Source organism: Spinacia oleracea, chromosome 3 (assembly GCF_020520425.1).
Source record: "Spinacia oleracea cultivar Varoflay chromosome 3, BTI_SOV_V1, whole genome shotgun sequence".
NCBI lineage: Eukaryota > Viridiplantae > Streptophyta > Magnoliopsida > Caryophyllales > Amaranthaceae > Spinacia > Spinacia oleracea.
Window position 1 is genome coordinate 1,653,744 of NC_079489.1, and position 24,060 is coordinate 1,677,803.

Sequence of the window (24,060 nt, forward strand, 5' to 3'; positions counted from 1 at the left end):
TCCAATACTTAACTAATTGTTTCATTGCTTAACTTACATGACACCAAAGTGGTATTTTATGTAAGACCACTTTATATATAAAGGTTTATAATTTGACAATTAGTTTGTCATTGGAAATGCTCTAATGTTCACAGGGTTCATTTGCACCAAGAAAATCTGAATACTGAGTACAATATATACAATAAATGCATAGTTCATAGGGTTGATTTTGGATCGTCATTTCGGGTCAAAATCGGGTAACGGATCGGATCATTCGGATCGGATCATTTAGATCGGGTCCGTTTTGCCAGGTCTATTAGAACGTAGTGCGGAATAGCATTTAGCATGGTTAGACGAAACTATTTCTATGTTTATTTATAATGTTTTCACTTTTATCAAAATTCTGATATTGGAAAAATGAGAAAAATTTGATGTCTCAATGGAATAGTGTGAGAGATTAATGACTCAATGCATGTAATTGGTTAAAATAATAGTTGGGCACAAATTTTAATAGAATATTAAAGGTGATAATATAAAAAGAAATGGAAAGAACATTTTGGGACATCCAAAAAGAAAAATGTAAAGAACAAAAAGAAATGAAGGGAGTATATAACGACAGGTACAAGGTCAAAGTAATCGTAAAAGATGAAAGTGGAAGTCCATAATTATTATGTTTGACCGATAAGTTTTTCAAATTCTTTGAATATCGACAATTAATTTAAAAGATAAGCTATCCAAGGTAACTAACATATCAATTTATGGCAAATTGAATAATGGAATTATAATTAGTTATTTTATTGCTCCTTGATATTAATAATTACTACGTAAGTTATAAAATTATGAGAATAAAGCCTTATGAGAATAAAGCCTTATAATGTGGACCATATACTTACGTTATTTTAATTCCTTACCTAAGCTATTTTATTTTATTTTGTTTAATTAGTTTCTTGAAAAATTGAATATACTTTTAATTGAAAAATATTTATTCAAGATATTTCTTGTTTAGTGTACATGATACCAAACAAGGTCGAAGTAATGGGATAGATTTTCACTCGATTATAAAACATACGTGCGCATTGAAGCAACCTCTTGCACAAATAAAAACTTAGCCCAAAATTTAAAATATTTCAAAACATGAAAACAAGATAATAACAATAAAATAAGATTTTCATCAGAAAAAAACAATAAAATAAGATATAAATGAACTGAAGAAGGAATTGAAGCTGCAGCCCCCTTGTTTCTGATTTTTGTTGTTCGAAGATATAGTTAGAATTAGTAGTTTTTTTTAATTTCTTTATTTGTAAAAATGTTAAAAGAACCGACAATGTGCCAATCAAATCCTCAAACCTTTGGTGGAACTTGATTTAAGTTAATAGGATGGCGAACTTTCATTAAAGAAGACAACTCAAATATAGGCATAGTAAATTATTCAATTCGAAGCAATTCGGCATTAGATACCGAAATAAGAGCAATCTACCACCTATTGAAATGGCTAAAATGGAAGAATTTGGATGAAATTGATATATTCACGGACTGTGTTCAAATCATACGTTTCATTCAAGATCCGACTACAAAACCGATCAAAATCTGGTGAGTACTACCGGAAATCAAAGAATTAGAGAAGAATTTTCCATTTGTAATATCAATTTTGTAGATAGGCAAGCAATAGAGGATGCCCACAAGCTCACAGTTCAGGCGAGAATATATGGGATTCATATTGCTAATTAGGCTTTTGTTTACTTAGTTATCCTCACAAATTTCAACTTTATTTTAAAAAACCATTTAGGTAAGTCCCCCAGTGATCCTCTAAATTCAAAATGACGTTTATTTCCATGCCTTATGCATATTGCCTATCCAAGTAAGCAAATGAGAGAGTTCGGAAATGATTTTTGTATTGATTGAGAATGATTATAAGTGTATTGGTTGAATGTATAAATGAGTGGACAACCTATTTATAGGTACCCAAGTCCATAGAACCTTCTACTCTAAGATATTATGTAGAAGAATAATATCATAAGATATTATTGTAATTGATCTGAAAGATAATATCAAGACTTTATTTTGATTTGATCTCCAGTATCTTTGTATCCTAGGAATGTATTATCTTTTTAATCCTGTATAGACGTATAGTATTATCTTATTCTCCTTACCTAGTATAGTTTATTACGTACCTAATTAGTCTAAACACTTGTACTAATATTCCTAATGAATAAAGCAACTATATTTCAAAACATGAAAAACAAAAACAATAAAATAATATACAAATTATCCATTAAATTTTTATTGATTTACATTATCGTGAAACCATAGGTAGTAGACGAGTACGAGTGTACTACATGAAAACAAGATAATTATTAATATTTGATAATAAGAACAAGATAATTATTAATATTTGAAAGATAATAAATTAATAGTGAAAAATTACCCAATTAGATAAATAATTTTATTGAAAGTATAATTTGTTACCCCTTATAACTCTTCACGGTTTATTTATTTTACCATATATATATATATATAAGCTATCCTTTTTTATTTTAAAAATTTGATTCAAACTAAAGAGGCGATACTTTACAACGAAATAGCCATGAAGATTGCTTTGTTTTTTCTTGTTCTTTGTATGCTCAATGCGTCCACGCTTGCAGAAAAACAGGTAAAATAAAAAATTTCACTCCCTCCGTTTTTAATTATTAGTCATGTTTTGATTTTTCAACTCGTTTCAACTCAATATTTAAACGAAAATATAAAAATTTGATATTGTTAAACTACACATTAAGACGAATGAATCTCACATGAATTATGTATTTTTAAATTTGAATTATGTATTGGAAAGAAATTAGAAAATTCTGAACAATATCAACATTCCAAAAGAGACTAATATTCGAGAACAGAACAGAACGCGAGTACTTAACATCAACATGCATTATTATTTTTTATATAAAAGTTCTAGATTCGTCACTTTTTATTTACGAATATTAACTATTTTTTTTGGTTATGCTATACAGTCGTACGTGGTTTATATGGGAGCACATTCTCATGGTCCAGATGCAACGTTAGAAGATTATAATCGAGTTACTGATTCTCATCATAATTTCCTTGCTAACTTCGTAGGAAGGTATGCTTATAAAATTGATTAATTATGGACATTAATTTTTTTAATTACTGATTATAACTAATTTTTACGGCGTATTATTATTATTTATTAAAGGTGAATAGCATTGATTTTGTAATTATTAAGTAATGGGTTTTTTTTTTTTTTTTTTTTTTTTTTTTTTTTTGTGATATAGGAATTGTTTAATTACTTATATTTACTTTAACAGATTATAACTAATTTTTACACATATTTTTTCATTAAAGGTGAATATAATTTATTTTGTATTAAAGGTGAATATAATTTATTTTGTATTAAAGGTGAATAGAATTTATTTTGTATTTATTAAGTAATGGTTTGTTGTGCAAATATAGTGTTGAAGAGGCAAGGGATGCACTATTTTACTCGTACACAAGGCATATCAATGGGTTTTCTGCCCTCCTCGATGAACATCAAGCCGCGAAAATTGCAGGTTTGCACTATTCATATATTAACTTTGATTTTTTTTTAAATAAAAATTAGTACACTAACTTTGACTTATTGTTGGGACTCGAGAAATAAATTAAGATATCATGATACTTTATCATCGTATAGTTATATTTTTAATGCTGATATCAACGGTCTTGTAAATTGTGCAGAACATCAAGATGTAATTTCTGTGTTTGCCGACAAGGCAAAGGAATTACACACAACACATTCATGGAATTTCATGTCGATGGAAAACAATGCTGGTGTTCCAAGTGATACATGGAAGGCAGCTAGGTTTGGGGAAGATACAATCATTGCCAATCTTGACACTGGTAAATTATTCAATTTACTCTTAATCATATTATTATAATCATATATTATATAAAAAAAATGTTATTATAATCATATATTATCAAAAAAATGTTATAAATACTCATATATTAAAAGACTGGCGTGACAACATTATTTTTCATGTCACGCCTTGCACCTAACATGTACGTATGTACGTTAGTAATTTATTTTGTGTTTGTGCTTACTGTAAATTAACTATGATCGATTAATTAGGTGTTTGGCCCGAATCTGAGAGCTTCAACGACGTAGGGTATGGGCCTATTCCATCTAGATGGAAAGGTTCTTGCGAGAACTCCGAAAGCTCCGGTTCACCCGTCCCTTGCAACCGGTATTACGCAGACCTTTTTTTTTTTTTTTTTCTCTGGAAAAGAACGGATTAATGATGTATGAGAAACTATATTTACTTAATATTTGGTCAAATTAGCAAATTAAGCATATCAAATATTTTTGTGTAATTAGTATATTAAACATATCGAATATTTTAGTCACACTATATAACATATTAATCCTATCATATTAATTTCAGTCAATTTTACCAATTGCTTGTTGGTTCAGTGGTGATTGAGGCTGAACTTGGTGGGGAGAACCCGTGTTCGAACCCTTACAACAACAATTGGGAGGGGATTGAAGCCTAACCACCGAATGCTAACACTTTCGGTCAATTTTTTTTTTTTTTTATAATAAATGTCTAAATAATAATCTTAAAATATTGTGAGTGTACCACTAATCTTTTTCTCTAAGAAAAGTAGGTGTATAAATAATGAGAAAATAGGGTTACTTAATATTTTGATGAAATTAACATATTAAATGTATCGATTAATTTAGTTAGTCGATCAAAATAGCAAAGTTTTTTTGTTTGTTATTATTTAGAGGAAATTAGCTCTAGATGAGCTAAAACTTTCACATTAATTTTTTTTAATTAATTTTATTTATTTTCAATTTTTCCAGATTCTTGTCCACATCCCTTCAGACTTACTTTTTTTCACTTTAGTCTCGTACTCATTCAAGATTTCTCATAATATAAAAATAGTAATTGAGATAGAATTTATTGTTTAAACTTTTATCATACTCTTCTACTTAAATTATTGCTCAGACTATTGCTAAAACTAGCACTAATTTTACTCTTGTGAAAATCTTGTAGGAAGTTGATTGGAGCACAACACTTCAACAAAGGATACAAAGCCTTTGGTAACGTCTCACAATCAATGGAATCAGCCCGAGACTTCCAAGGCCATGGGTCCCACACCCTCTCCACCGCCGGCGGCAACATCGTCGAACGAGCCACCATCAACGGCATCCTCGTCGGTAATTATAAGGCTAACATTAATTACATAACAATTTGGCAAATTTGTCAAAGACTTTCTTATAAAATTATTTTTTACGAAAAACTACCTTATAAAAGTTACTACCTCCGTTCCTTAATGTTCTTTACGCTTTGGAATATGTGTCTAAAGTGTGAAAACTTTGACCGTGAATTCTCACTGTTGACCGTGAATTCTCACTGTTATATACATCAAAATGTTATCATGTAAGATCTTGTTAGATTGATCTCATTATGTATTTTCAAAATATCAAGTTTTTATAATTTTTTCACATACGGAAATGGATATATAAGTCGTTAAATATTGCATTGGAGTCCGTGCAAATAGTAAGCGTAAAGAACATTAAGGAACGGAGGTAGTATGTTTTAATTAACTATTTTATAAAATTTATGTTGTAAGATATTACCTATTGTCGAATTTTAAACATTGATTCTAGATTCAGAGATTGACTTACCACGTGTATTGAACGTGGTATCTAACGAGAAAAAGGGTAAATAAATGACACGTAAAATGCACATAGTGAAATCAATCCTGGAAGTTTGAGTCAACGTTCATAATTCGGGAAAATGTAGTATCTTACCCATATAAAGATTTTATAAGTAATTAACTACGATATTATTTGTGGTATCTAACAAGAAAAAGGGTAAATAAATGACACGTAAGATGCACATGCTCACTCCGTCCCTTAATACTCGACCCGATTTGACTTTTTGCACTATTCACATAATTCACTCTGACCCTAGCTATTTTATTTCTAGCATATGAAAACAAATGTTAGTATATAATATATTTTTGGCTTCATCTTAATATATATTTTCAAAATAGTAATATTTTTATAAGTTTTATGATATGTAATTAAAGAAATTCGTGGTCAAAGTTATGCATTGACAAGCGTGTCCGATCAAAACAGATCGAGTATTAAGGGACTTCCCAAAAATTTGAGTCAATGTTCCTAATTCGAGAAAATGTATATCTTACCATAATTTTTTTTATAAGTAGTTAATTACAACTTTATATTTTTACAATAGTTTTTTCAATTTTATAATTTAATTTTTGACAAATTTACCGAGTAATTACAAACTAATTAAATTATTGGCAAATTTGCCAAAAAGGACCTTTTATAACACAAATTTTGCGAGAAAGGACCTTATATAATTTTTTTTGTGAAAACACACCTTAAAGTAATTTTTTTTGCGAGAAAGGACCTAAGGAAATTTTCCGGCATTGACTGAGCTTTTCCGGCCATTGACTTGCACGTGAGCAGCACGCGTGGCTTACGTTGGCTAAAGACATTGATTTTCCCGAATCTTGAATTTTCAAACTTGATTTTATTTCGACTTTTTTTTCAACTTTAGGTTTTAAATCTTAGAATTTTGGAGGAAAATTGGGTGTAATTAGCAAAATAAAGCCACACGTGCTTCTCACGTGCAAGTCAATGGCCGGAAAAGCTCAGTCAATGCCGAAAATTTACTTTTGGTTGTCTTTCGCAAAAAAAAAGTACATTAAGGTGTGATTTCACCAAAAAAAAATTATATAAGGTCCTTTCTCGCAAAAAAATTTACATTAAGGTGTGATTTCACAAAAAAAATTATATAAGGACCTTTCTCGCAAAATTTGGGTTATAAAAGGTCCTTTTTAACAAATTTGCCTAAATTATTACATTAATCAATCAGGGACTGCAAAAGGTGGATCACCTCGAGCTCGAGTAGCCTCCTACAAAGTCTGCTGGACCCCACTCCCCTCCGGCGGGTGTTTCGACTCCGACATCTTAGCCGCCTTCGACATGGCGGTTCACGACGGCGTTGACGTCATCTCTTTATCCGTGGGTGGCGACCCGGTTGACTATTTCAGTGATGGGATTGCAATCGGGTCTTTCCATGCGGTTCAAAACGGTGTCGTTGTTGTCTGTTCTGCGGGTAATTCCGGGCCTAATCCGGGCACGGTTTCGAATGTTGCTCCATGGTTGATTACTGTTGGTGCTTCTACTATGGATAGGGAGTTTCCTTCGTTTGTTGAACTTGGTGATGGGAGTCGATTTAAGGGGTTGAGTTTGTCTGCTGCATTGCCGAATGATACGATGTATCCATTGATTTCTGCTGCTGATGCTAGACTCGCCAATGCAAATGCAAGTGACGCGTAAGTACATATTTAGTTATTTACATACGAGTTTTTATTTTATTTGAACGTGCGCATAGAGCTGATTATCTAGAGCCCGACCCGTTGGCCCGACCCGAAGATAATGGGTTTTGGGTAAATTTTAGTTATAAACTTCCTCTGGCCCAAAAATGGCCCAAAAAGCTCGTTATTTTGGTTTGGGATAACGGGCTTTGGGCATTAAAAGATGGGCTTGAAGTATGCCCCGGACCGAAAATAGCGGGTTTGAGGCATATTTAGGCACATTTAAGGCCGGATTAACTCGTTTTTTGCAACTCAAAACTGGAATTTTAGTTTTAAATCTTATCCGGCCCGAATCGCACTATTTTGGCTCGGAATAACGGGCTTTGGACATTAAATTTGCTTGACCCGTTTTTTGCAACTTAAAACTGGGATTTTAGTTATAAACCTTATCCAGCCTGACGGGCTTTGGGCATTAAATTGGCTTGAAGTTTGTCCCGGTCCTGCCTGAAAATAACAGGGCTTAGGCAGATTTAGGCCCATTTTCAGGCCCAGATTGACCCATTTTGTTGGCAACTCAAAACTGGAATTTTATTTATAAACCATTGTCAGGCCCGAAAGCCCACCATTTTTTGCTTGGAATAACGGGCTTTCGGCATTAAAACGAGCTCGGAGTTTGGCCAAGCCCGTACCGACTCATTGGACATAATTTTTTGACCACAACCCAGCCCGAACCCAACCCAGTTCGCCTTTTGATCACGTCTAGAACGCCCATACAATATTTAGCTAACTGATTTACTACACTTTGTTGTTGTTGTTGTACATGCAGACTTCTTTGCAGGCCCGGTACGTTGGACTCGAACAAGGTGACAGGCAAGATCTTGGTGTGCCTTCGGGGAGACACGGCGAGGATTGACAAGGGCCGGCAAGCCAAGCTCGCCGGTGCCGTTGGCATGATTCTCTGCAACGACAAACCTAACGGAAACCAAACTGCAGCTGACATTCATATTCTGCCTGCTTCACATATCAGTTATCAAGATGGAGTATCTGTCTTCAAATACATCAATTCCACACAGTAATTAACCACTTCTTCTCCTTAATCCTTAAAAAAATCCTTTTATTTATTCACTAGTATGTGCTCGTGCTAATGAATTAGATTATATAAAGCTACTCTGTACTATATGCATGTTGAAAATGATAATATAAAATTTATAACTCGGTTTAATTCATCATTTGTCTGAACTTTCCTGTTTTTAAAACTAAAACACTCATTTTTTTTTTTTTTTTTGGTATGCAAAACACTCTAATATGAGTTAATTACTGTTAAAAAATATGATTTCCATTTTCTAAACATTTTCCCCAATTTATTTTAGCCATTTTGAATAATAGTTTGAAAATAGTCAAACGTTATGTTTTTGTTATTTAAGGTTTCTTTTACATTTACCATCATTTCGCTTTAATAATATAGATTTGTGTGTTGTTTTAAGCTTTAAACTTGATTTTACAGCGCGCCCATGGGTTACTTCACTGCTCCGAAACCAAGCTATGGTGTCAAACCTGCTCCCCAAATGGCCATCTTCTCTTCTGTTGGGCCGAACCCGGTTACACCCGAGTTTCTGAAGGTTTGTCCTAGGACTATTTTGTTTTGTTTTAGTAATCATTCTAAATAATTAGGCAAATTTGTTAAAAAGGACCTTTTATAACCCAAATTTTGCGAGAAAGGACCTTATATAATTTTTTTTGTGAAATAACACCTTAATGTAAATTTTTTTGCGAGAAAGGACCTTATATAATTTATTTTTTGTGAAATCACACGTTAATGTAATTTTTTTTTGCGAAAGACAACCAAAAGTAAATTTCCGGCATTGACTGAGCTTTTCCGGCCATTGACTTGCACGTGAGAAGCACGTGTGGCATTATTTTGCTTATCACACCCAATTTTCCTCCAAAATTCTAAGCTTCAAAACCTAAAGTTGAAAAAAAAAACCGAAATAAAATCAAGTTTGAAAATTCAAGAGTCGGGAAAATCATTGTCTTTAGCTAACGTAAGCCACACGTGCTGCTCACGTGCAAGTTAATGGCCGGAAAAGCTCAGTCAATGCTAGAAACTTTCCTTAGGTCCTTTCTCGCAAAAAAAATTACTTTAAGGTGTGTTTTCACAAAAAAAATTATATAAGGTCATTTCTTGCAAAATTTGACTTATAAAAGGTCCTTTTTGGCAAATTTGCCAAATAATTACTCCATAAAAGATTTCATACTTTATATATTAGAACAGACACCATGAAAGACACGTGTTACTTACTGGTGCTAAATTTTCCCGTCAAAAACCATTTTCTATATATATATATTATTAATTTTCTACCCTATTTATTGATTGTTTATGGAAATTGAATATTTATATATAGATTATGGGAAAAAATTGATGCCGCATAATAATAATCTCCTAAAATTGGTTTTTGTTAATATTTTAATCAAATCGGTATATTAATAATGAAAAATATATTACTCAATGTTTTGGTCAAAATTAACATATTTCATTATTATATCGAATATTTTGGTAAAATTAGCGTAAAGTACGTGATAAATACGTAGTAGTAGGTAGTAGGACGAAAATCGCATATTAATCGGTATATAATTAAATGAGTATATTCAAGATTTATTAATGATACTCTAACTTGAGGGATAAATATTTCGGTCAAATATATTGTATAAAAATGGTCAAATAATTTTAGAATCCGTGCGTGCACGAGACCTGATCTAGTATCACACTAAGACTGTGTTCTTGCTGAGAGTTTCTGAAGATGTGTCCTAGGATGTTTTTTTCTGTTTCAGTAATCTAATCTGATTTATCAGTCTAGTTTTCAGAATTTGAGGTGTTTTCCTTACACTAATCAATCAAAATAGTTGTTAACTTAAAGAAAATTCAAGTGTATAACAATATAAAGACTGTGTTTTTCTGCAGCCTGATATAACAGCACCAGGTGTGGATGTTATTGCTGCATACAGTCAAGCAGTAAGTCCAACCGAGCAACCTTACGATCATCGCATAAGTTATTACATGATAGATTCCGGCACATCCATGTCTTGTCCCCATGTTTCCGGCATTGCTGGTCTTCTTAAGACAGTTCACCCTACTTGGAGCCCTGCTGCCATCAGATCTGCTATAATGACTACTGGTATGTACTACATATTTATCTCTCTTTGTAATCAACTTTCATATTGTTATTGTGCATTATGTGAACCAACCTAGGGTTGAGCGGTTGAGCCCCATCAACTGCATAGCTTGGCTGAACCTGTAGGATTTGGTGAGAACCACACCCTATAATGAGAACTAAGAACCAATTTAGGCCCTTAGGTCATCAAAATTGGATTGTCTAAATGATTCCCCTTGTCATTAATGGCATTTTCGTAATTATGCAATTTTTCAAGGATGGTCCAAATGATTCCTGGTCATTAATGGAATTTTTGTAATTATGCAATTTTTCAAACCGGCTCCCCGTTTCTTTACTTTAACTGATTTCATTTACTTTTACTATAAAATTACATAAACTTATCCAAAATGACATTTAGTTGTCAATGTATACTTTATGGTTATTAATGTGTTTTCTTCCTTAAAACTTGAAACATCAAGTATAAGAAGTTTCACGTTTTGGCTATTTACTTTTGATCCAATATAATTTACTTTAATGACTTTTTGCTTTACTTTTAGGGGGCAAATTGGTTCTCATTCTCATTATAAAATTTCACTGAAACCTAGTCTTAGGTGCTGGTTTAGTAGGGTCTCTTCTTTTTCATTAGAAACTTTCACTGGAACCTAGTCTTAGGAGCTGGTTTAGTAGGGTCTCTTCTTTCTCATTATAAACTTTCACTGGAACATAGTCTTAGGTGCTGATTTAGTAGGGTCCCTTCATACGTTATGTGATTGTATGTCAATGATTTACAGCTAAAACACGAGACAACACGAACAACCCAATGGAAGACGCAGAGTTCTTCAAGGGAACACCCTTCAATTACGGTGCAGGACACGTGCGACCTAACCGTGTCATGGATCCAGGACTAGTCTATGACTTAACCCCAACAGATTACCTTCACTTCTTATGTGCAATTGGCTACAACAAAACCAAAATCGATGCTTTCTACAACGGTCACCACAAATGTTCAAACTCAAACTCTAACAGAAACAGCATTCTGAACTTGAACTACCCTTCAATTACAGTCCCAAATCTATCTGAAACTGTTACTGTTACAAGGACTGTTACAAATGTTGGGTCTGCAGGAACATATTTTGCTCGTGTTCGTCAACCGTCAGGTGTTTCAGTTACTGTTAGGCCAAATCTGTTGAGGTTTGGGAGAGTTGGTGAGAAGAAGAAGTTTAAGGTGACATTGAAATCTGCTGGTAAAGGTGGAAATTCTGATGATTACCAGTTTGGAGAGTTGTTATGGTCTGATGGGAAGCATTATGTCAGAAGTCCTATATCAGTTGCTCATTCTCAGTGATTTTCTGAAGTTCAGTTGTCAGAAATCCTGTATCAGTTGCTCATTCTCAGTGATTTTCTTAACTTCAGTTGTCAGAAGTCATATCAGTTGCTCATTCTCATTGATTTTCTGAAGTTCTGTTGTCAGAAATTCAGCATATATGTATTAGTTTTAGGTTGGATTTTGAATTAGTTTTAGGTTGGGATTTTTAGTAGGATATAATAAATAATCATTAGTAGGATTGTTAGAAGTGAGTTGCTTGCTCATTGCTTGTTAAGTACTAGTCTAGGTTTATGTTATTGACATAAATTTTTATTATGAAATTCGCGGTTTTTTATTAAATTTTGTTAGTTTTTGCAAAGCTGCTAAAATGTCAAGTAGGAGGTAAATGAGTCATGACTCTCAGTAAACTGTTCGGGTTCGACTAAATCTCGTTCAAGTTCGTTTATTTGATAAATGAGCCGAGCTTGAACAATTTTTGAAGCTCGTTTAATAAACGACTTTGAACATGAACATATGTATGTCCTTTCATTTTAAGTTCATTAACAACTCTGATGGCAAACATTATGCCAGAAGTCCTATATCAGTTGCTCATTCTCAGTGATTTTCTTAAGTTCAGTTGTCAGAAATTTTATTTTAGCATATATGAATTGGTTTTAGGTTTGGATTTTAGTAGGATAATAAATAATTTCATTAGTAGGATTGTTAGAAGTGAGTTGCTTGCTCACTGCTTGTTAAGTAGTAGTCTAGGCTATGTTATTGACATTGATTTTTATTATGAAATTCTTGGTTTTTTATTGGTTATTAATCCAAAAATTTGTTAGTTTTTGCAAAGATGCTAAAATCTCAAGTATGAGGTAAATGAACTCTCAATACACTGCTCGGGTTTGGGTTCGACTAAATCTCGTTCACATTTTTCTCGGGTTCGGGCTCGGGCTCGGGTTTGACTAAATCTCGTTCACGTTTGCTCATTCTTGATTTCTTGGTGATTCTGAACTCGTCTGATGGAAAATATTATGTCAGAAGTCCTGTATCAGTTGCTCATTCTCAGTGATTCTGAAGTTCATTTATCAGTAGCATTCGACTAAATCTCGTTCACGTTTTGCTCGGGCTTGGGATCGGGTTCGGGCTCAGGTTCGACTAAATCTCGTTCACGTTTGCTCATTCTTAGTGATTCTGAACTCGTCTGATGGCAAATATTATGTCAGAAGTCCTGTATCAGTTGCTCATTCTCAGTGATTCTGAACTTCATTTATCAGTAGCAATTCATCATATATGAATTAGTTTTAGATTGGATTTTAGTAGGATAATAAGTAATAATAATCATTAGCAGGATTAGTCTAGGCTATCTTATTGACATAAATTATTTATTATTATGAAATTCGCGGTTTTATTTGTTAATCCAATAAATTTGTTAGTTCTTGCAAAGCTGCTAAAATCTCAAAATACAATAATATGTTTGCACAAGTTTTGATTTTTTTTTGTCATTGAATAAATCTGAAATATAAGCAATATATGATCAGTAAATTGTTTACCAAACATTTGAATGGAAATTTACATGTACGTGATCCTGTGATCTAATAATATTACAAAATACAAACTACTTATAATTTTGTTCGTCGAATATGATTTATTTTTTGAGTTAACCACACATTTAGAAACAATTAAATGCATGATTTTCACAAAACAAAGAATCATGTATTCTCTTTTTTGGGTTCCTTTAACAAAGAATCATGTTTTCTTCTGGTCTTTCCCCGCCTTTCAGACTTATCTTCTTTCTGCTAGAATCTTCTGTCCCACGTATCTGCATTCACAAATAAAAGACATTCCAGTTTAGTAAACAACATAAAAAGATGCTAGTAAGTAAAGATGGCTGCGGGTTGGACTTCGGGCCTTGACCACAGGCTGCGGGCTAAACGGGCTGGGCCACACCAAGTTCAATCTGCATTTTGCCGGGCCGGACCATCGTGCCTAAGCCTAATTTCACTAACTTTATCGTGCTTTTTACAAAAAAATGCGGCCCAGGCCCAGCACAACAAGGCACGCTAAGTTTAGTAAAATTAGGCTTAGATAAGACGGTCCGGCCCTGCGGATAGCATGTGGGCCTGGGCCATGTTTTGAAGTTTCCGACCTAGACCAGCCTGGTCCGCAAAATGCAGATTGGGCTTGCCGCGGCTCAGCCCATTTAGGCCTACTGGCTGTGGTCTCGGCCAAAGCCTGGCCCGATCCATGACTTCGTGCTCGTGTCGGGCCATGCTCTTTTCCGTACTCGGGCCGGGCCATATTTTTTCGTTCGCATATCGGACTTTTTGTGCCCGTGGGACATCGGGCCTCAGTCCAGGCCGTATTTTCGTGCACGGCCCGCCCGGACTTTTTGTGCCGGGTCGGGAAGCGCGTCTCAGCCCGGCCCGGCCCACAACCATCTTTACTACTAAGCAGTGTGAATAAATCGACATACCTTCCGAGCATCATGACAGTAGCCTGAGGGTTAGTCCCCGGCGACTCGTAAAACGTAGACCCATCCACAACCCGTAACCCGACCGCGCCAAGAACCTTATAATCCTTATCAACAACCTTATTAACCTGACAACCTCCATGATAATGCCAAATACTCAACACAGTATCAATACAAAACTGTTCCAAAGAAAGTGCAGTTGAAAAATGCCTTGGCCTCAAATTCAGTGGGAAATTCACCACAACATTGATAAGTGACTGAATTGTCATCCCTGGAACTCTGAATTTTGAAAAGGGTTCTGATTCAATGACCTTGATTATGGTCTGCATTCCCATAACACACGTCTTTAAGTCATCTGGGTCCTGGAAATAGTTGAATCTTACTGCCGGGTTGTCGTTCGGGTCGAGGGTGGATAGATGGAGGTAGCCCGATGAACGCGGGCCCGCGATCTTTTCGAGGATGACTCCTCCGTGGATTGTTCCGTTTAGGAGGGAATGCATGTATTCAAGTGCTTTGTCTAAGTCTCCTTGTGTTGTTATTACATTTGGTCTTTCTTTTGATTGGCTATTAGTCTGCACATGTTCAAACAACAACAACAACATCAACATCCTTTCTGTTAGTGTCAAGTAGTACTAGACCTGATCAAAAATCCGGGTCGGGCTGGGTTTGGGCCCGGCAACAGCAAAAAATTCTTGCCGTTATGCCAACTGTCAGGTACTAGACCTGATCAGATAATGTGTCGGGCCGGGTTGGACCACGGCTAAAAAAAACGGTCCATTATGTCGGACCGGGCCTACTCTTGGGTTGATTTTTTTGCCCAAAACCCGTTAGTTCGGGCTAAAATAGCGGGGTTTTCTGGCCATTTGAGTCGGCCAATTTTATGTAACTAAATTTTCCATTTGAGTTGCCCGAAACCCCGTCCAAAAGAAATTTAAAATTGGGGAGGGCCACGACTAAAAATTCTGCCTATTATGTCGGGCCGGGCCAAACTCTTGTTCCCAAAACCCGCTATTTCGGGCCAATATAGCGGGGTTTCGGGTCATTTGGGCTTGGTCAATAATATAACTAAAATGTCAATCTTGAGTTGCAGAAAAACCCCCCAAGATTTTTATGATTGGGCCGAGTCGGGCCAAACTAAAAAATGGGACTGGAGAATCTTTCCAAACCCGTTATATTTCGGGTCGGGCTCAAAATGATCTTAAGCCTAGTGTGAACATATCTTTCCACCACAAATTTCACCTTAACAAAAACATTTTAAACGGGCTGGGCTGGGGCGGGGCGGGGCGGGCCATGCTCAACAATCTGGAAAATCTGTCCAACCCCGTTATTTTTCGGGTCGGGCTCAAGATGTCAACATAAATTTCACCTTAACAAAATAATAACATTGTCTCACAGACTGATGAAAAAAAACTCTAGTATGTGCACTTTCACACCTTATTTCTGTTCCCTTTTTCAAAAATTCCTTTGTTACTCCAAACTTAAATTCCAAACTCAAACATCAAATATCAAACAATTTCATAGCATACTAATCAAACATTTCAATTTAATTAGGGACAAAATAGCGGGTTTTTCGGATCATTTGGGCCGGGCCAATATTATAACAGAAATTTCAATTTTGAGTTGCTCAAAACCCGTCCAAATTTTTTTAAACTCGGCCCTGGTAGCGTCGTGCTCAAAAACCGGGCCCGGAAATCTGTCCAAACCCGTTTGTTTCGGGCCGGGCTCAAGATGAACTCAGATCTAGTGTCAACATAAATTGTCTTTGTTTCACAGACTGATAAAAAACTCAGTATGTGCACTTTCACACCTTATTTCTGTTCCCTTTTTTCAAAAATAACTTTGTTACTATAAACTCAAACATCAAACATCAAACAATTTCATAAATAATAATCAAACATTTCAATTTAATTAGAGGAAGATTAAATTAAATTCCAAACCTGAGAAGCCAAATTCTGAGCAGCACTAGGAAGATTCTGCATAAAAGCTCTTATATTAGTAGAACCACTAGTAGCTTCAATAAAACTATCAAACTCAGTAATCCCAACAGCTTGAATCAATGATGTTTCAACAGCAATTGGTGAAGGAATAAACAATATATTCATTGGATTATCAGCCATTCCTTGTCCAACTTGTGGTTGATCAACTACAACTTCAATTCCATGGAATCTCAACTCAGTTGCAGGTCCAATCCCACTTAACATCAGCAATTGTGGTGAACCAAGTGCACCTGCTGATACAATGATCTCGTTTTTCGCGCCCGGGCGAAGAAATGCTCTGTGGAGTATTCCTACTGAGTCCTTGAATATTACTCCATATGCTCTTGGTTTACCTAGCTCTGCATCACAGTTAGAAAATGTTGTTGTTGATGTTACTGGACTTTCTAATCAAATAGTTATAGTTTTTCTAGTCACATATAGTTATCTGTTTTTAATGCTGACATCAGGGGTGTTATGCATATGGCGGTCTCATTATAGGAGACGTGGCTCGTAATTAGAAAATGTTGGTTGTTATTGTACTTTTTAATCAAAAAGTTATAGTTTTTAGTCACATAGTAGTTAACTTTTGTTTAGTGATTACATCAGGGTCTTGTGCATATGGCGGTCTCATCATAGGAGACGTGCTCATAATTAGAAAATATTGGTTGTTATTGTACTTTTTAATCAAATAGTTATAGTTTCTAGTCACATACAATTATCTTTTTTAATGCTGACATCAGGGTCTTATGCATATGGCGTACGAGACGTGCTCATAATTAGAAAATGTTGTTGTTACCGTACTTTATAATCAAATAGTTATAGTTTCTAGTCAAAAAGTTAACTTTTTTAGTGCTGACATCAGCAATGTTATAGTCCGCTAAAATTTTATATGGATTCTTTTCTAAATGTTGATATCAGCGATCTTATGCATATGACAGTCTTAATTAGACTCTGATTATATCAATGTGAAAAGTTGTGTTTCAGTCTATAAAGAGTAATAGAAATGGTTTTCCCCAACATTGCAGTTTTGTAGGACCAGGGGATAACAATAGAAATTGACTAATGTTGGAGGCTACATTAACCTGATATTTATGAAATTGTAACTACTTGGCTATTTTTAAGAAAAAAAAGGTTCCATGCATGATTTTGATTTCAAGATGAAGGGTTGAAGTGTCCATAGCTCAGACTGGTGTAGACCTGAACAACTACAGCCCGACGCCGAAAATATGCAGGTTTGGGCTCCCTTAAATATGACCATCTTTTGATCAAAACCCGAGTCCGGCCCGAAAGTCCATTACACCCCACACCAAATTTATGGGTTTGGACATGAAATTTTGTGTTAGAGTCCGGCCTGATCCGAATTTTTATCACCTCTACACTGGTGTAAGGATCTGACACGGGTACTTAAAGTGAAATGAACAGTCCGAGTAACCTCATGCAGAAGAAATCAACAAACAAAACTACCAGTAGGAATTAGAAAAATTCTTTACCTCTTCTGCTAAACAAGATTTTCTGAGCAACAGCAAACAGGTAAACCGTAGTTCGAACAGGATCAGCATACTCAAGCAAATCCGCAGCTGTATGTCTATGCCCATTTTTATCAAAAATAGTCCCACCAAACTTAGTCCCTTTAATATGATCAAACGTAAACCCGTTATACGGGTTCACACCCGCCTGCAACAACCCGTCTTTAACCGCGGTCTGAAACTGAAGCATTGCAGGCTCAAACGCCACCTTCCTCTCAACCCAAGCATAAGAATCGTTCACCAACCCGTAATCCAACCCGACCCGTGTAATAAACTCGGGTGGGGCCCGTGTGTAGAACCCGGCATTGATGGCGGATCCTCCACCTAGGACCCGGGCCCGGGCATTTAGGACACCGTCTTCTGATACGAACCCTTGTGAGGGTGACGTAGGTGATACGTCAGCGAGGTTGACACCGAACGAGCCTATGTTTTCTACGTTCTTGTTGCCGTACGGTACGCCACCTCTTTCTAGGAGTAAGACGGTCGCACCGTTGGATAGAGTTGCGGTTATTGAACAACCTGCTGTTCCTCCTCCGACAACTATGTAGTCGAAGTAGGAAACAGGTGGTGCTAGTGTTGCTGGTTTCACGAACGAATAGTGTGGGGCTGTAACCATACACATACACAGAGGGTCATGAATGTAAGAAGATTATAACCATCGTTTTTAACTGTAAATGTTTTTATGTAATACTTATAATCACAAAATGAAATGCGTCATACTGTGGTAAGAGAAGATTAAACATCATTCTCAACTGTAAATGTTTTTATGTAATACTACTAATAATCACAAAAATGAAATGAGTTGATAGTATGATTCATTTGTTACACAGGGGATTAAAGAAGATTAACATCTATTTCAACTGTAAATGTTTTTATGTAATACTAATAATCACAAAAATGAAATGAATTTATAATATGTTTCATTTGTTACACATTGGGAAAGAAGATTAACCACCATTCTCAATTGTGAATGTTTTTTTATGTAACACTACTAATAATCACAAAAATGAAATGAGTTATACTATATATGTTTCATTTGTTACACAGGGGAAAAAGAAGATTAGCATCTATCTCAAATGTAAATGTTTTTATGTAATACTAATTAATAATCACAAAAATGAAATAAGTTTATAGTATGGGAAAGAAAGAAGATTAACCATCATTCTCAACTGTAAATGTTTTTATGTAATAATCACAAAAATGAAATGAGTTATATAGTATGTTTCATTTGTTATATACATTTGAGTATTTGACCATATATTATGTTTTTGTTAGGTCACACAATTGTTACTTACTTACTTAAACTTACATATTAATGTAGTGATACAGAACAATGAGATTGAGAAAGGTACCTTTCTCAGCAGAGGAAGAACAAAAGCATGAAAATCCGAGAATAGCAAAGAAGACGAGTCTCCAACACCCGGAAAAATCCATGAGCTGAATTGAAGTAGGAAGTTATATGAAATTATACAATTTTGTGAAGAAGCAACAAAATATAATGAGAGGCAACTACTCCTCTTTAAATAACTTTCTGAATGAAAAGAAATGTTATAATTTCACTGCTAGAAATTTTAGTGGGCATGCATTTTCCTTTGAGGTAAAAAGATCTTCTTCCCTTACACTTAGTCACAAAATAAGGGTAATTATTGTTCAACAACATTTAGCAAAAGCAATCTAAAGATTGCATCATTTTGCATTTTGCTAGATTCTAGTAAAAACATGCTTAATCCCACCCTCTCTTATTTATAATTCTCGGTATATCCCGATTTACAGATCGAAAACTTAGGAGTAGGAGGTTATTGATTGTAGGTTGTTAATAGTTGAAGTTGGTTTTACTTAGGCGTTGTTTTCAAACACCTTATTCTTATTGTTTATTAGACTAAATCAGAAAAAACAGAGCATATCAGACCAGAAAAAGCAAAAAACACTGACAGAAAACGTTCAGATCAGACTGGACCAGGAAGACTTGAGACTAGTCTTCCCTACATCCTGTCCCTTTCTTCATTTTTATCCTTCTCACAAATTTCTTCTGTTTTTTTTTTCCTTTTCTTTTTACATTTTGGTAAGGTTTCTTTCTTGGGAAATGGTCATTTGTTTTATTACATGGATGAAATTATGAAATATGCTCCATTCACAACTCATCCTTGAGATATTGCTGCAGTTTGCAGTAATACTGTAGTAAATGTGACAAATCTGCAAGGACGTTTACAGATATATGTATGGTTATTCTGCTGATATATTTGTCTATTTTAAGATCCATTTTTTTGTCATTTAAAGCTTCTCTTTTCTCTGTTTTTCGTGGAACGAAGAATATATACACTGGTTGGCTATGTTACTTCGACACTCTGGTTGACGGAGGGTGTATGACACGACACCCAAATAAGAGTCTGAGCAACATAGATGGCCGACATCTTGTTCGTACATGAGTTATAAGGGCAGTATAAATTACAAATGGGGTGGGGGATCTGAACATGTGTGTACACAGGACCTCATTGGTATGTTGTCTGTGATAATGGTTATTGGTTAGTATTTATGACTGACCTTCCTGTGGTTTTGAGTTAAGCCAGTTTGGTCAAGCAATATAATGTGCATAGACATGTAGTTTAAGTGTTTTATGATTATGAAGCAAGTTGACACATGAGGTAGTAAAGCATGAATAATGTTATGTTTTGTGTAAGTAGTTTGATCGTACATCTTAACTTGTAACTTTGTTTTTTTTTTTTTTTTGGTATAGAGAGGGCCACAAAGGGGAATAACGATAAATAGCTAGCGTACGTACACCAGATTTGATCTCAGGTCTTGGATATCACCCTCTCAAATTAAAGCAGCTTTTACCTTCTTCTAGACTGCTATGGGGTGTATATCAAGGTATATAAAGGGACGTATTCAATGCATTTTGACAAAAATGGCGAGGGTAAAGAAATTAAATAGGGGTGACTAGGTGAGAATGAGCTCTTGAATCCACTCTCTGAGATCGATCAATACCGGTATCCTTTCTAGTAATGTTAATATAGGATACGTACACAATATTTTCTTATTGTGTAACCGTGCCCTTTTGATTAAGGAAAGTGGTTATTACAACTTTGATTAATAGAAATGATTATCCCAACTTTCTTGGGAAGTAATTCCTTAAGAGAAATGGTTTTTGTCAATTTTCCTTGGTGTAGTAGAAGGCATACATGATACATGCCATATTGAGGTTAATGGTTATTTTAGGGATTGAACTTTGCATTGTTCTAGTCTATATTCATGCCCCCCATTTGCAAGAAATGCATTGAAAAAACGATGTACTTTCGTACTTTATTGGTAATGATAACTAATCGATAAAAACAATCTTAAATTAATGAAACCAAAAATAGTCTCGATGCGAAGTTGACATTACTTTTTACATGTCTCTAAGTAGCTACTTCCTCCGTCCCTTAATACTCGACCTGTTTTGACTTTTTGCACTATTCACATAATTCACTTTGACCCTATTTTATTTCTAGTATATGGAAATAAATGTTAGTATATAATATATTGTTGGATTCATCTTAACATATATTTTCAAAATATTAATATTTTTATAAGTTTTTATAATATTTATTTAAAGAAATTGGTGGTCAAAGTTGTGCATTGACAAGCGTGTCCGGTCAAAACAGGTCGAGTATTAAGGGACGGAGGGAGTACTTCTTTTGAAGGAATACTTAAGTAGTTACTAGTTGAGGGATAAAGATATAAGCATCAATATGGCATGTGAAATTGATTGGACTCGAAGATTTAATCTACAATATTTTTTGTATTCCTTGAATGCAAATTATAGTATAATAGTACGTGTATTTTAGTTGAATATATACTGATAAAATATCCTCAATAAATACTCGTTTACTTTCTCTTTTTACCTCTGTTTTTGAAGTATTTAACATCTGTAAAAATGCAAAGAAAATTATTTTCTCTTATATTTATGCAATAAATTTCGGCGAACACTTATTAAATATTTTAAAGAGAAAGATATGTTTGATACTTTGTTTCATGACTCATAATGAAAAATCACATGAAATTCTTTCTTAATTTGAATATTTTATTGATCCAATTCATCATCTAGTAAGAACAAGTGATGAAATTTGAGTTGGCAATTGGGAGAAATCATTAATTGCAGATTGGTGAGGATTTTCAAAACATGCCAATGTTGAAAATATATGAAGAAATGCACAAGATTGGTTATTCACAAAAATAAGTCTCTGTTTTAGTGGGGGCACAAAATTTAATGAAAAGGCAGTGCATATTTACTCCAAAAAGTTAGCACCATTCTACCTATCAAATTATAAGTATAAAAAATCAAATGAAATAAGATTAAGAAATTAAAAATAGGAGTTTTTTTATTACGATATTATCTTTTATAGTTTTATTCCATGTGATTTGTGAACTTGGGGGCATTTTGGTCCTTTTTTGCATGGGAAATGGGGGGCCAATTTATGAATGGAAATCTTAAGTTGTTGAATAGATGAGGCAAATTCCTTAATATAGCCCTTTATATTAAGGAAGTTAATCCACAATAGCGTGAATTAGCGTAATTAATATTCATATACTAGTATATTATACTAGTACGGAGTAACAAATATTTTAAAATTGACAAATAATACAATTGAAAACTCAAATGACGAACGATGTGAACTAAAAACAATTGGGTTTGAAAAGTACATTGATGAAAATTTGCTATTTTTTCAAATATAAGTCTCCAAATTGGTTACTTGATAATTTATTATTGTCACATATTTGTATGGTGAAAATTCAAGTGCATTAAATAGTTAAAATCTCACCAACCCAATTGGGTGGAAAAGAAGAAGAAAAAAAAGTAATAAATGTTCATGTTAGGTTATGGCCTACGGGAAGAAAATTCATCAACTATTATCACCCTTAATTATTTTTCCCTCTAGCTAGCTAACACATTTTTGCAACTACCAACTCCTAACCTAGTGTTTTATTATTTTTTATTTTTTTCCAGGAAACCCGACATAATTCCTATTTAATTTAGTTCAATTCAATTCTGTTCAATTTTCGACGTTTCTACTGCAATAAAAAACATAATGATCAAAGCACATACTCTATGTTTTCTACTTGCATGTTATACTCCAACACAAAGTGGTTGCAAGAAGGATAGTGCAGGAAATATTAAATTGGTTTTCAGCGCATTGGATCATTGCCCATAACTAGAATGTTTATATTTTCAATTGTTTGTAATATCTCATCAATTTTCAACATTAGTTGATTTTCCCAAGTGATTCTTTCAAATTTATGACGCAATAATTCACAACCCTTTACAACAGAAAACCTATTCCTAACTATTGTGGACTTTCCCTCAAAAAAATTTAAACAAAAATCAGAATTTTCTTAAAAAATGTAACAAATTTTTTTAATTTATAAATTGGAAATATTTCGTAAATTAGCACGTTTTTTTTTAATTTATAAATTGGAAATATTTCGTAAATTAGCACGAATATATGATATATCCTAATAAGAGTTATAAATGCAAGGAGGTAAGTCATTTTTTGCTCTCCCCTCAACAAACTTTGATGGGGTCTAACAAACAGGCTGACTTTTATAACACGTGAGTAGAGTGAAATGGTCGTGACTAAACAATATATTTATTATTTCATACTACGTACTTGTATTAGGATTAGTTGTTGTCTGGAAATTTAATAGGGCTGGGTTTTTTTTGGTGTAGTTTTAATGCACGAAGGTGTCATGTGACAGGTGTGACGTGTTAGTAACATTTACGGTTACAACAAAGAAATTGCACCAAATAACGACTTTTTCACAAAAAATCACCCCTATTATGCCACATATGTCAATCAATATCATGTGCTCTTGTCCATCTTAAACACTCACTTCCAATTTATTTATTTATATTAATCTTATATGCAGGCGATGTTTGCGTTAATTATTTGGAATCAAAATTTGTAAAATTTTATTTTAAAGTTGCTAAACTTGATTATTAATTAGAAGAGCAAAAACGACAACTTTTTGAGGAAAAATTACATTAATATTAAATCACAAACAAAACCAAATCATGCAAATATGCGGTCTTATGCAAATATACCTTGGTTATTGAATATGGTAGTAAAAGTTATAAATCTTATATAAAAAATATAAAATTATGTTAGAAACAAAGTACGATAAACAATATAAACTTACATATTTCAGCGAATGTTGTTTTGTTCGTCTTCCGATTGAAAATTGATTTGATTTATTCAAATTGATTTGATTAATTCATGTATATATAATATCCTAAAAGTTATAGGACTAAATATCATTTTCTTTAGAT

The 24,060-nt window shown here is 34.1% G+C and overlaps 2 protein-coding genes and 1 long non-coding RNA gene across 3 annotated transcripts; 2 read left to right on the forward strand and 1 right to left on the reverse strand.

Annotated features, from left to right (window-relative positions):
- The first annotated feature begins 2,484 nt into the window (after positions 1 to 2,484).
- LOC110782287 (subtilisin-like protease SBT5.4) lies at positions 2,485 to 12,141 on the forward strand. Its single transcript, XM_021986405.2, has 11 exons — positions 2,485 to 2,629; positions 2,982 to 3,091; positions 3,442 to 3,539; positions 3,706 to 3,867; positions 4,100 to 4,214; positions 5,028 to 5,191; positions 6,882 to 7,344; positions 8,153 to 8,398; positions 8,831 to 8,945; positions 10,286 to 10,499; positions 11,267 to 12,141. Exons 1-11 carry the CDS (start codon positions 2,564 to 2,566, stop codon positions 11,818 to 11,820), a joined length of 2,307 nt encoding a protein of 768 aa, XP_021842097.1. The 5' UTR covers positions 2,485 to 2,563; the 3' UTR covers positions 11,821 to 12,141.
- Positions 12,142 to 13,237: 1,096 nt separating this feature from the next.
- On the reverse strand, positions 13,238 to 23,990 carry LOC110782448 (protein HOTHEAD). Its single transcript, XM_021986602.2, has 6 exons — positions 23,931 to 23,990; positions 19,109 to 19,193; positions 17,721 to 18,362; positions 16,192 to 16,589; positions 14,258 to 14,826; positions 13,238 to 13,603 (listed from the first exon to the last, which is right to left on the reverse strand). The coding sequence occupies exons 2-6, from the start codon at positions 19,188 to 19,190 to the stop codon at positions 13,567 to 13,569; spliced, it is 1,728 nt and encodes a 575-aa protein (XP_021842294.1). The 5' UTR covers positions 19,191 to 19,193; positions 23,931 to 23,990; the 3' UTR covers positions 13,238 to 13,566.
- LOC130469246 (uncharacterized) lies at positions 18,464 to 20,985 on the forward strand. The gene is made up of 2 exons (XR_008929668.1): positions 18,464 to 19,353; positions 20,491 to 20,985. It is a non-coding gene; the product is annotated as an uncharacterized lncRNA (long non-coding RNA).
- Positions 23,991 to 24,060: the final 70 nt, after the last annotated feature.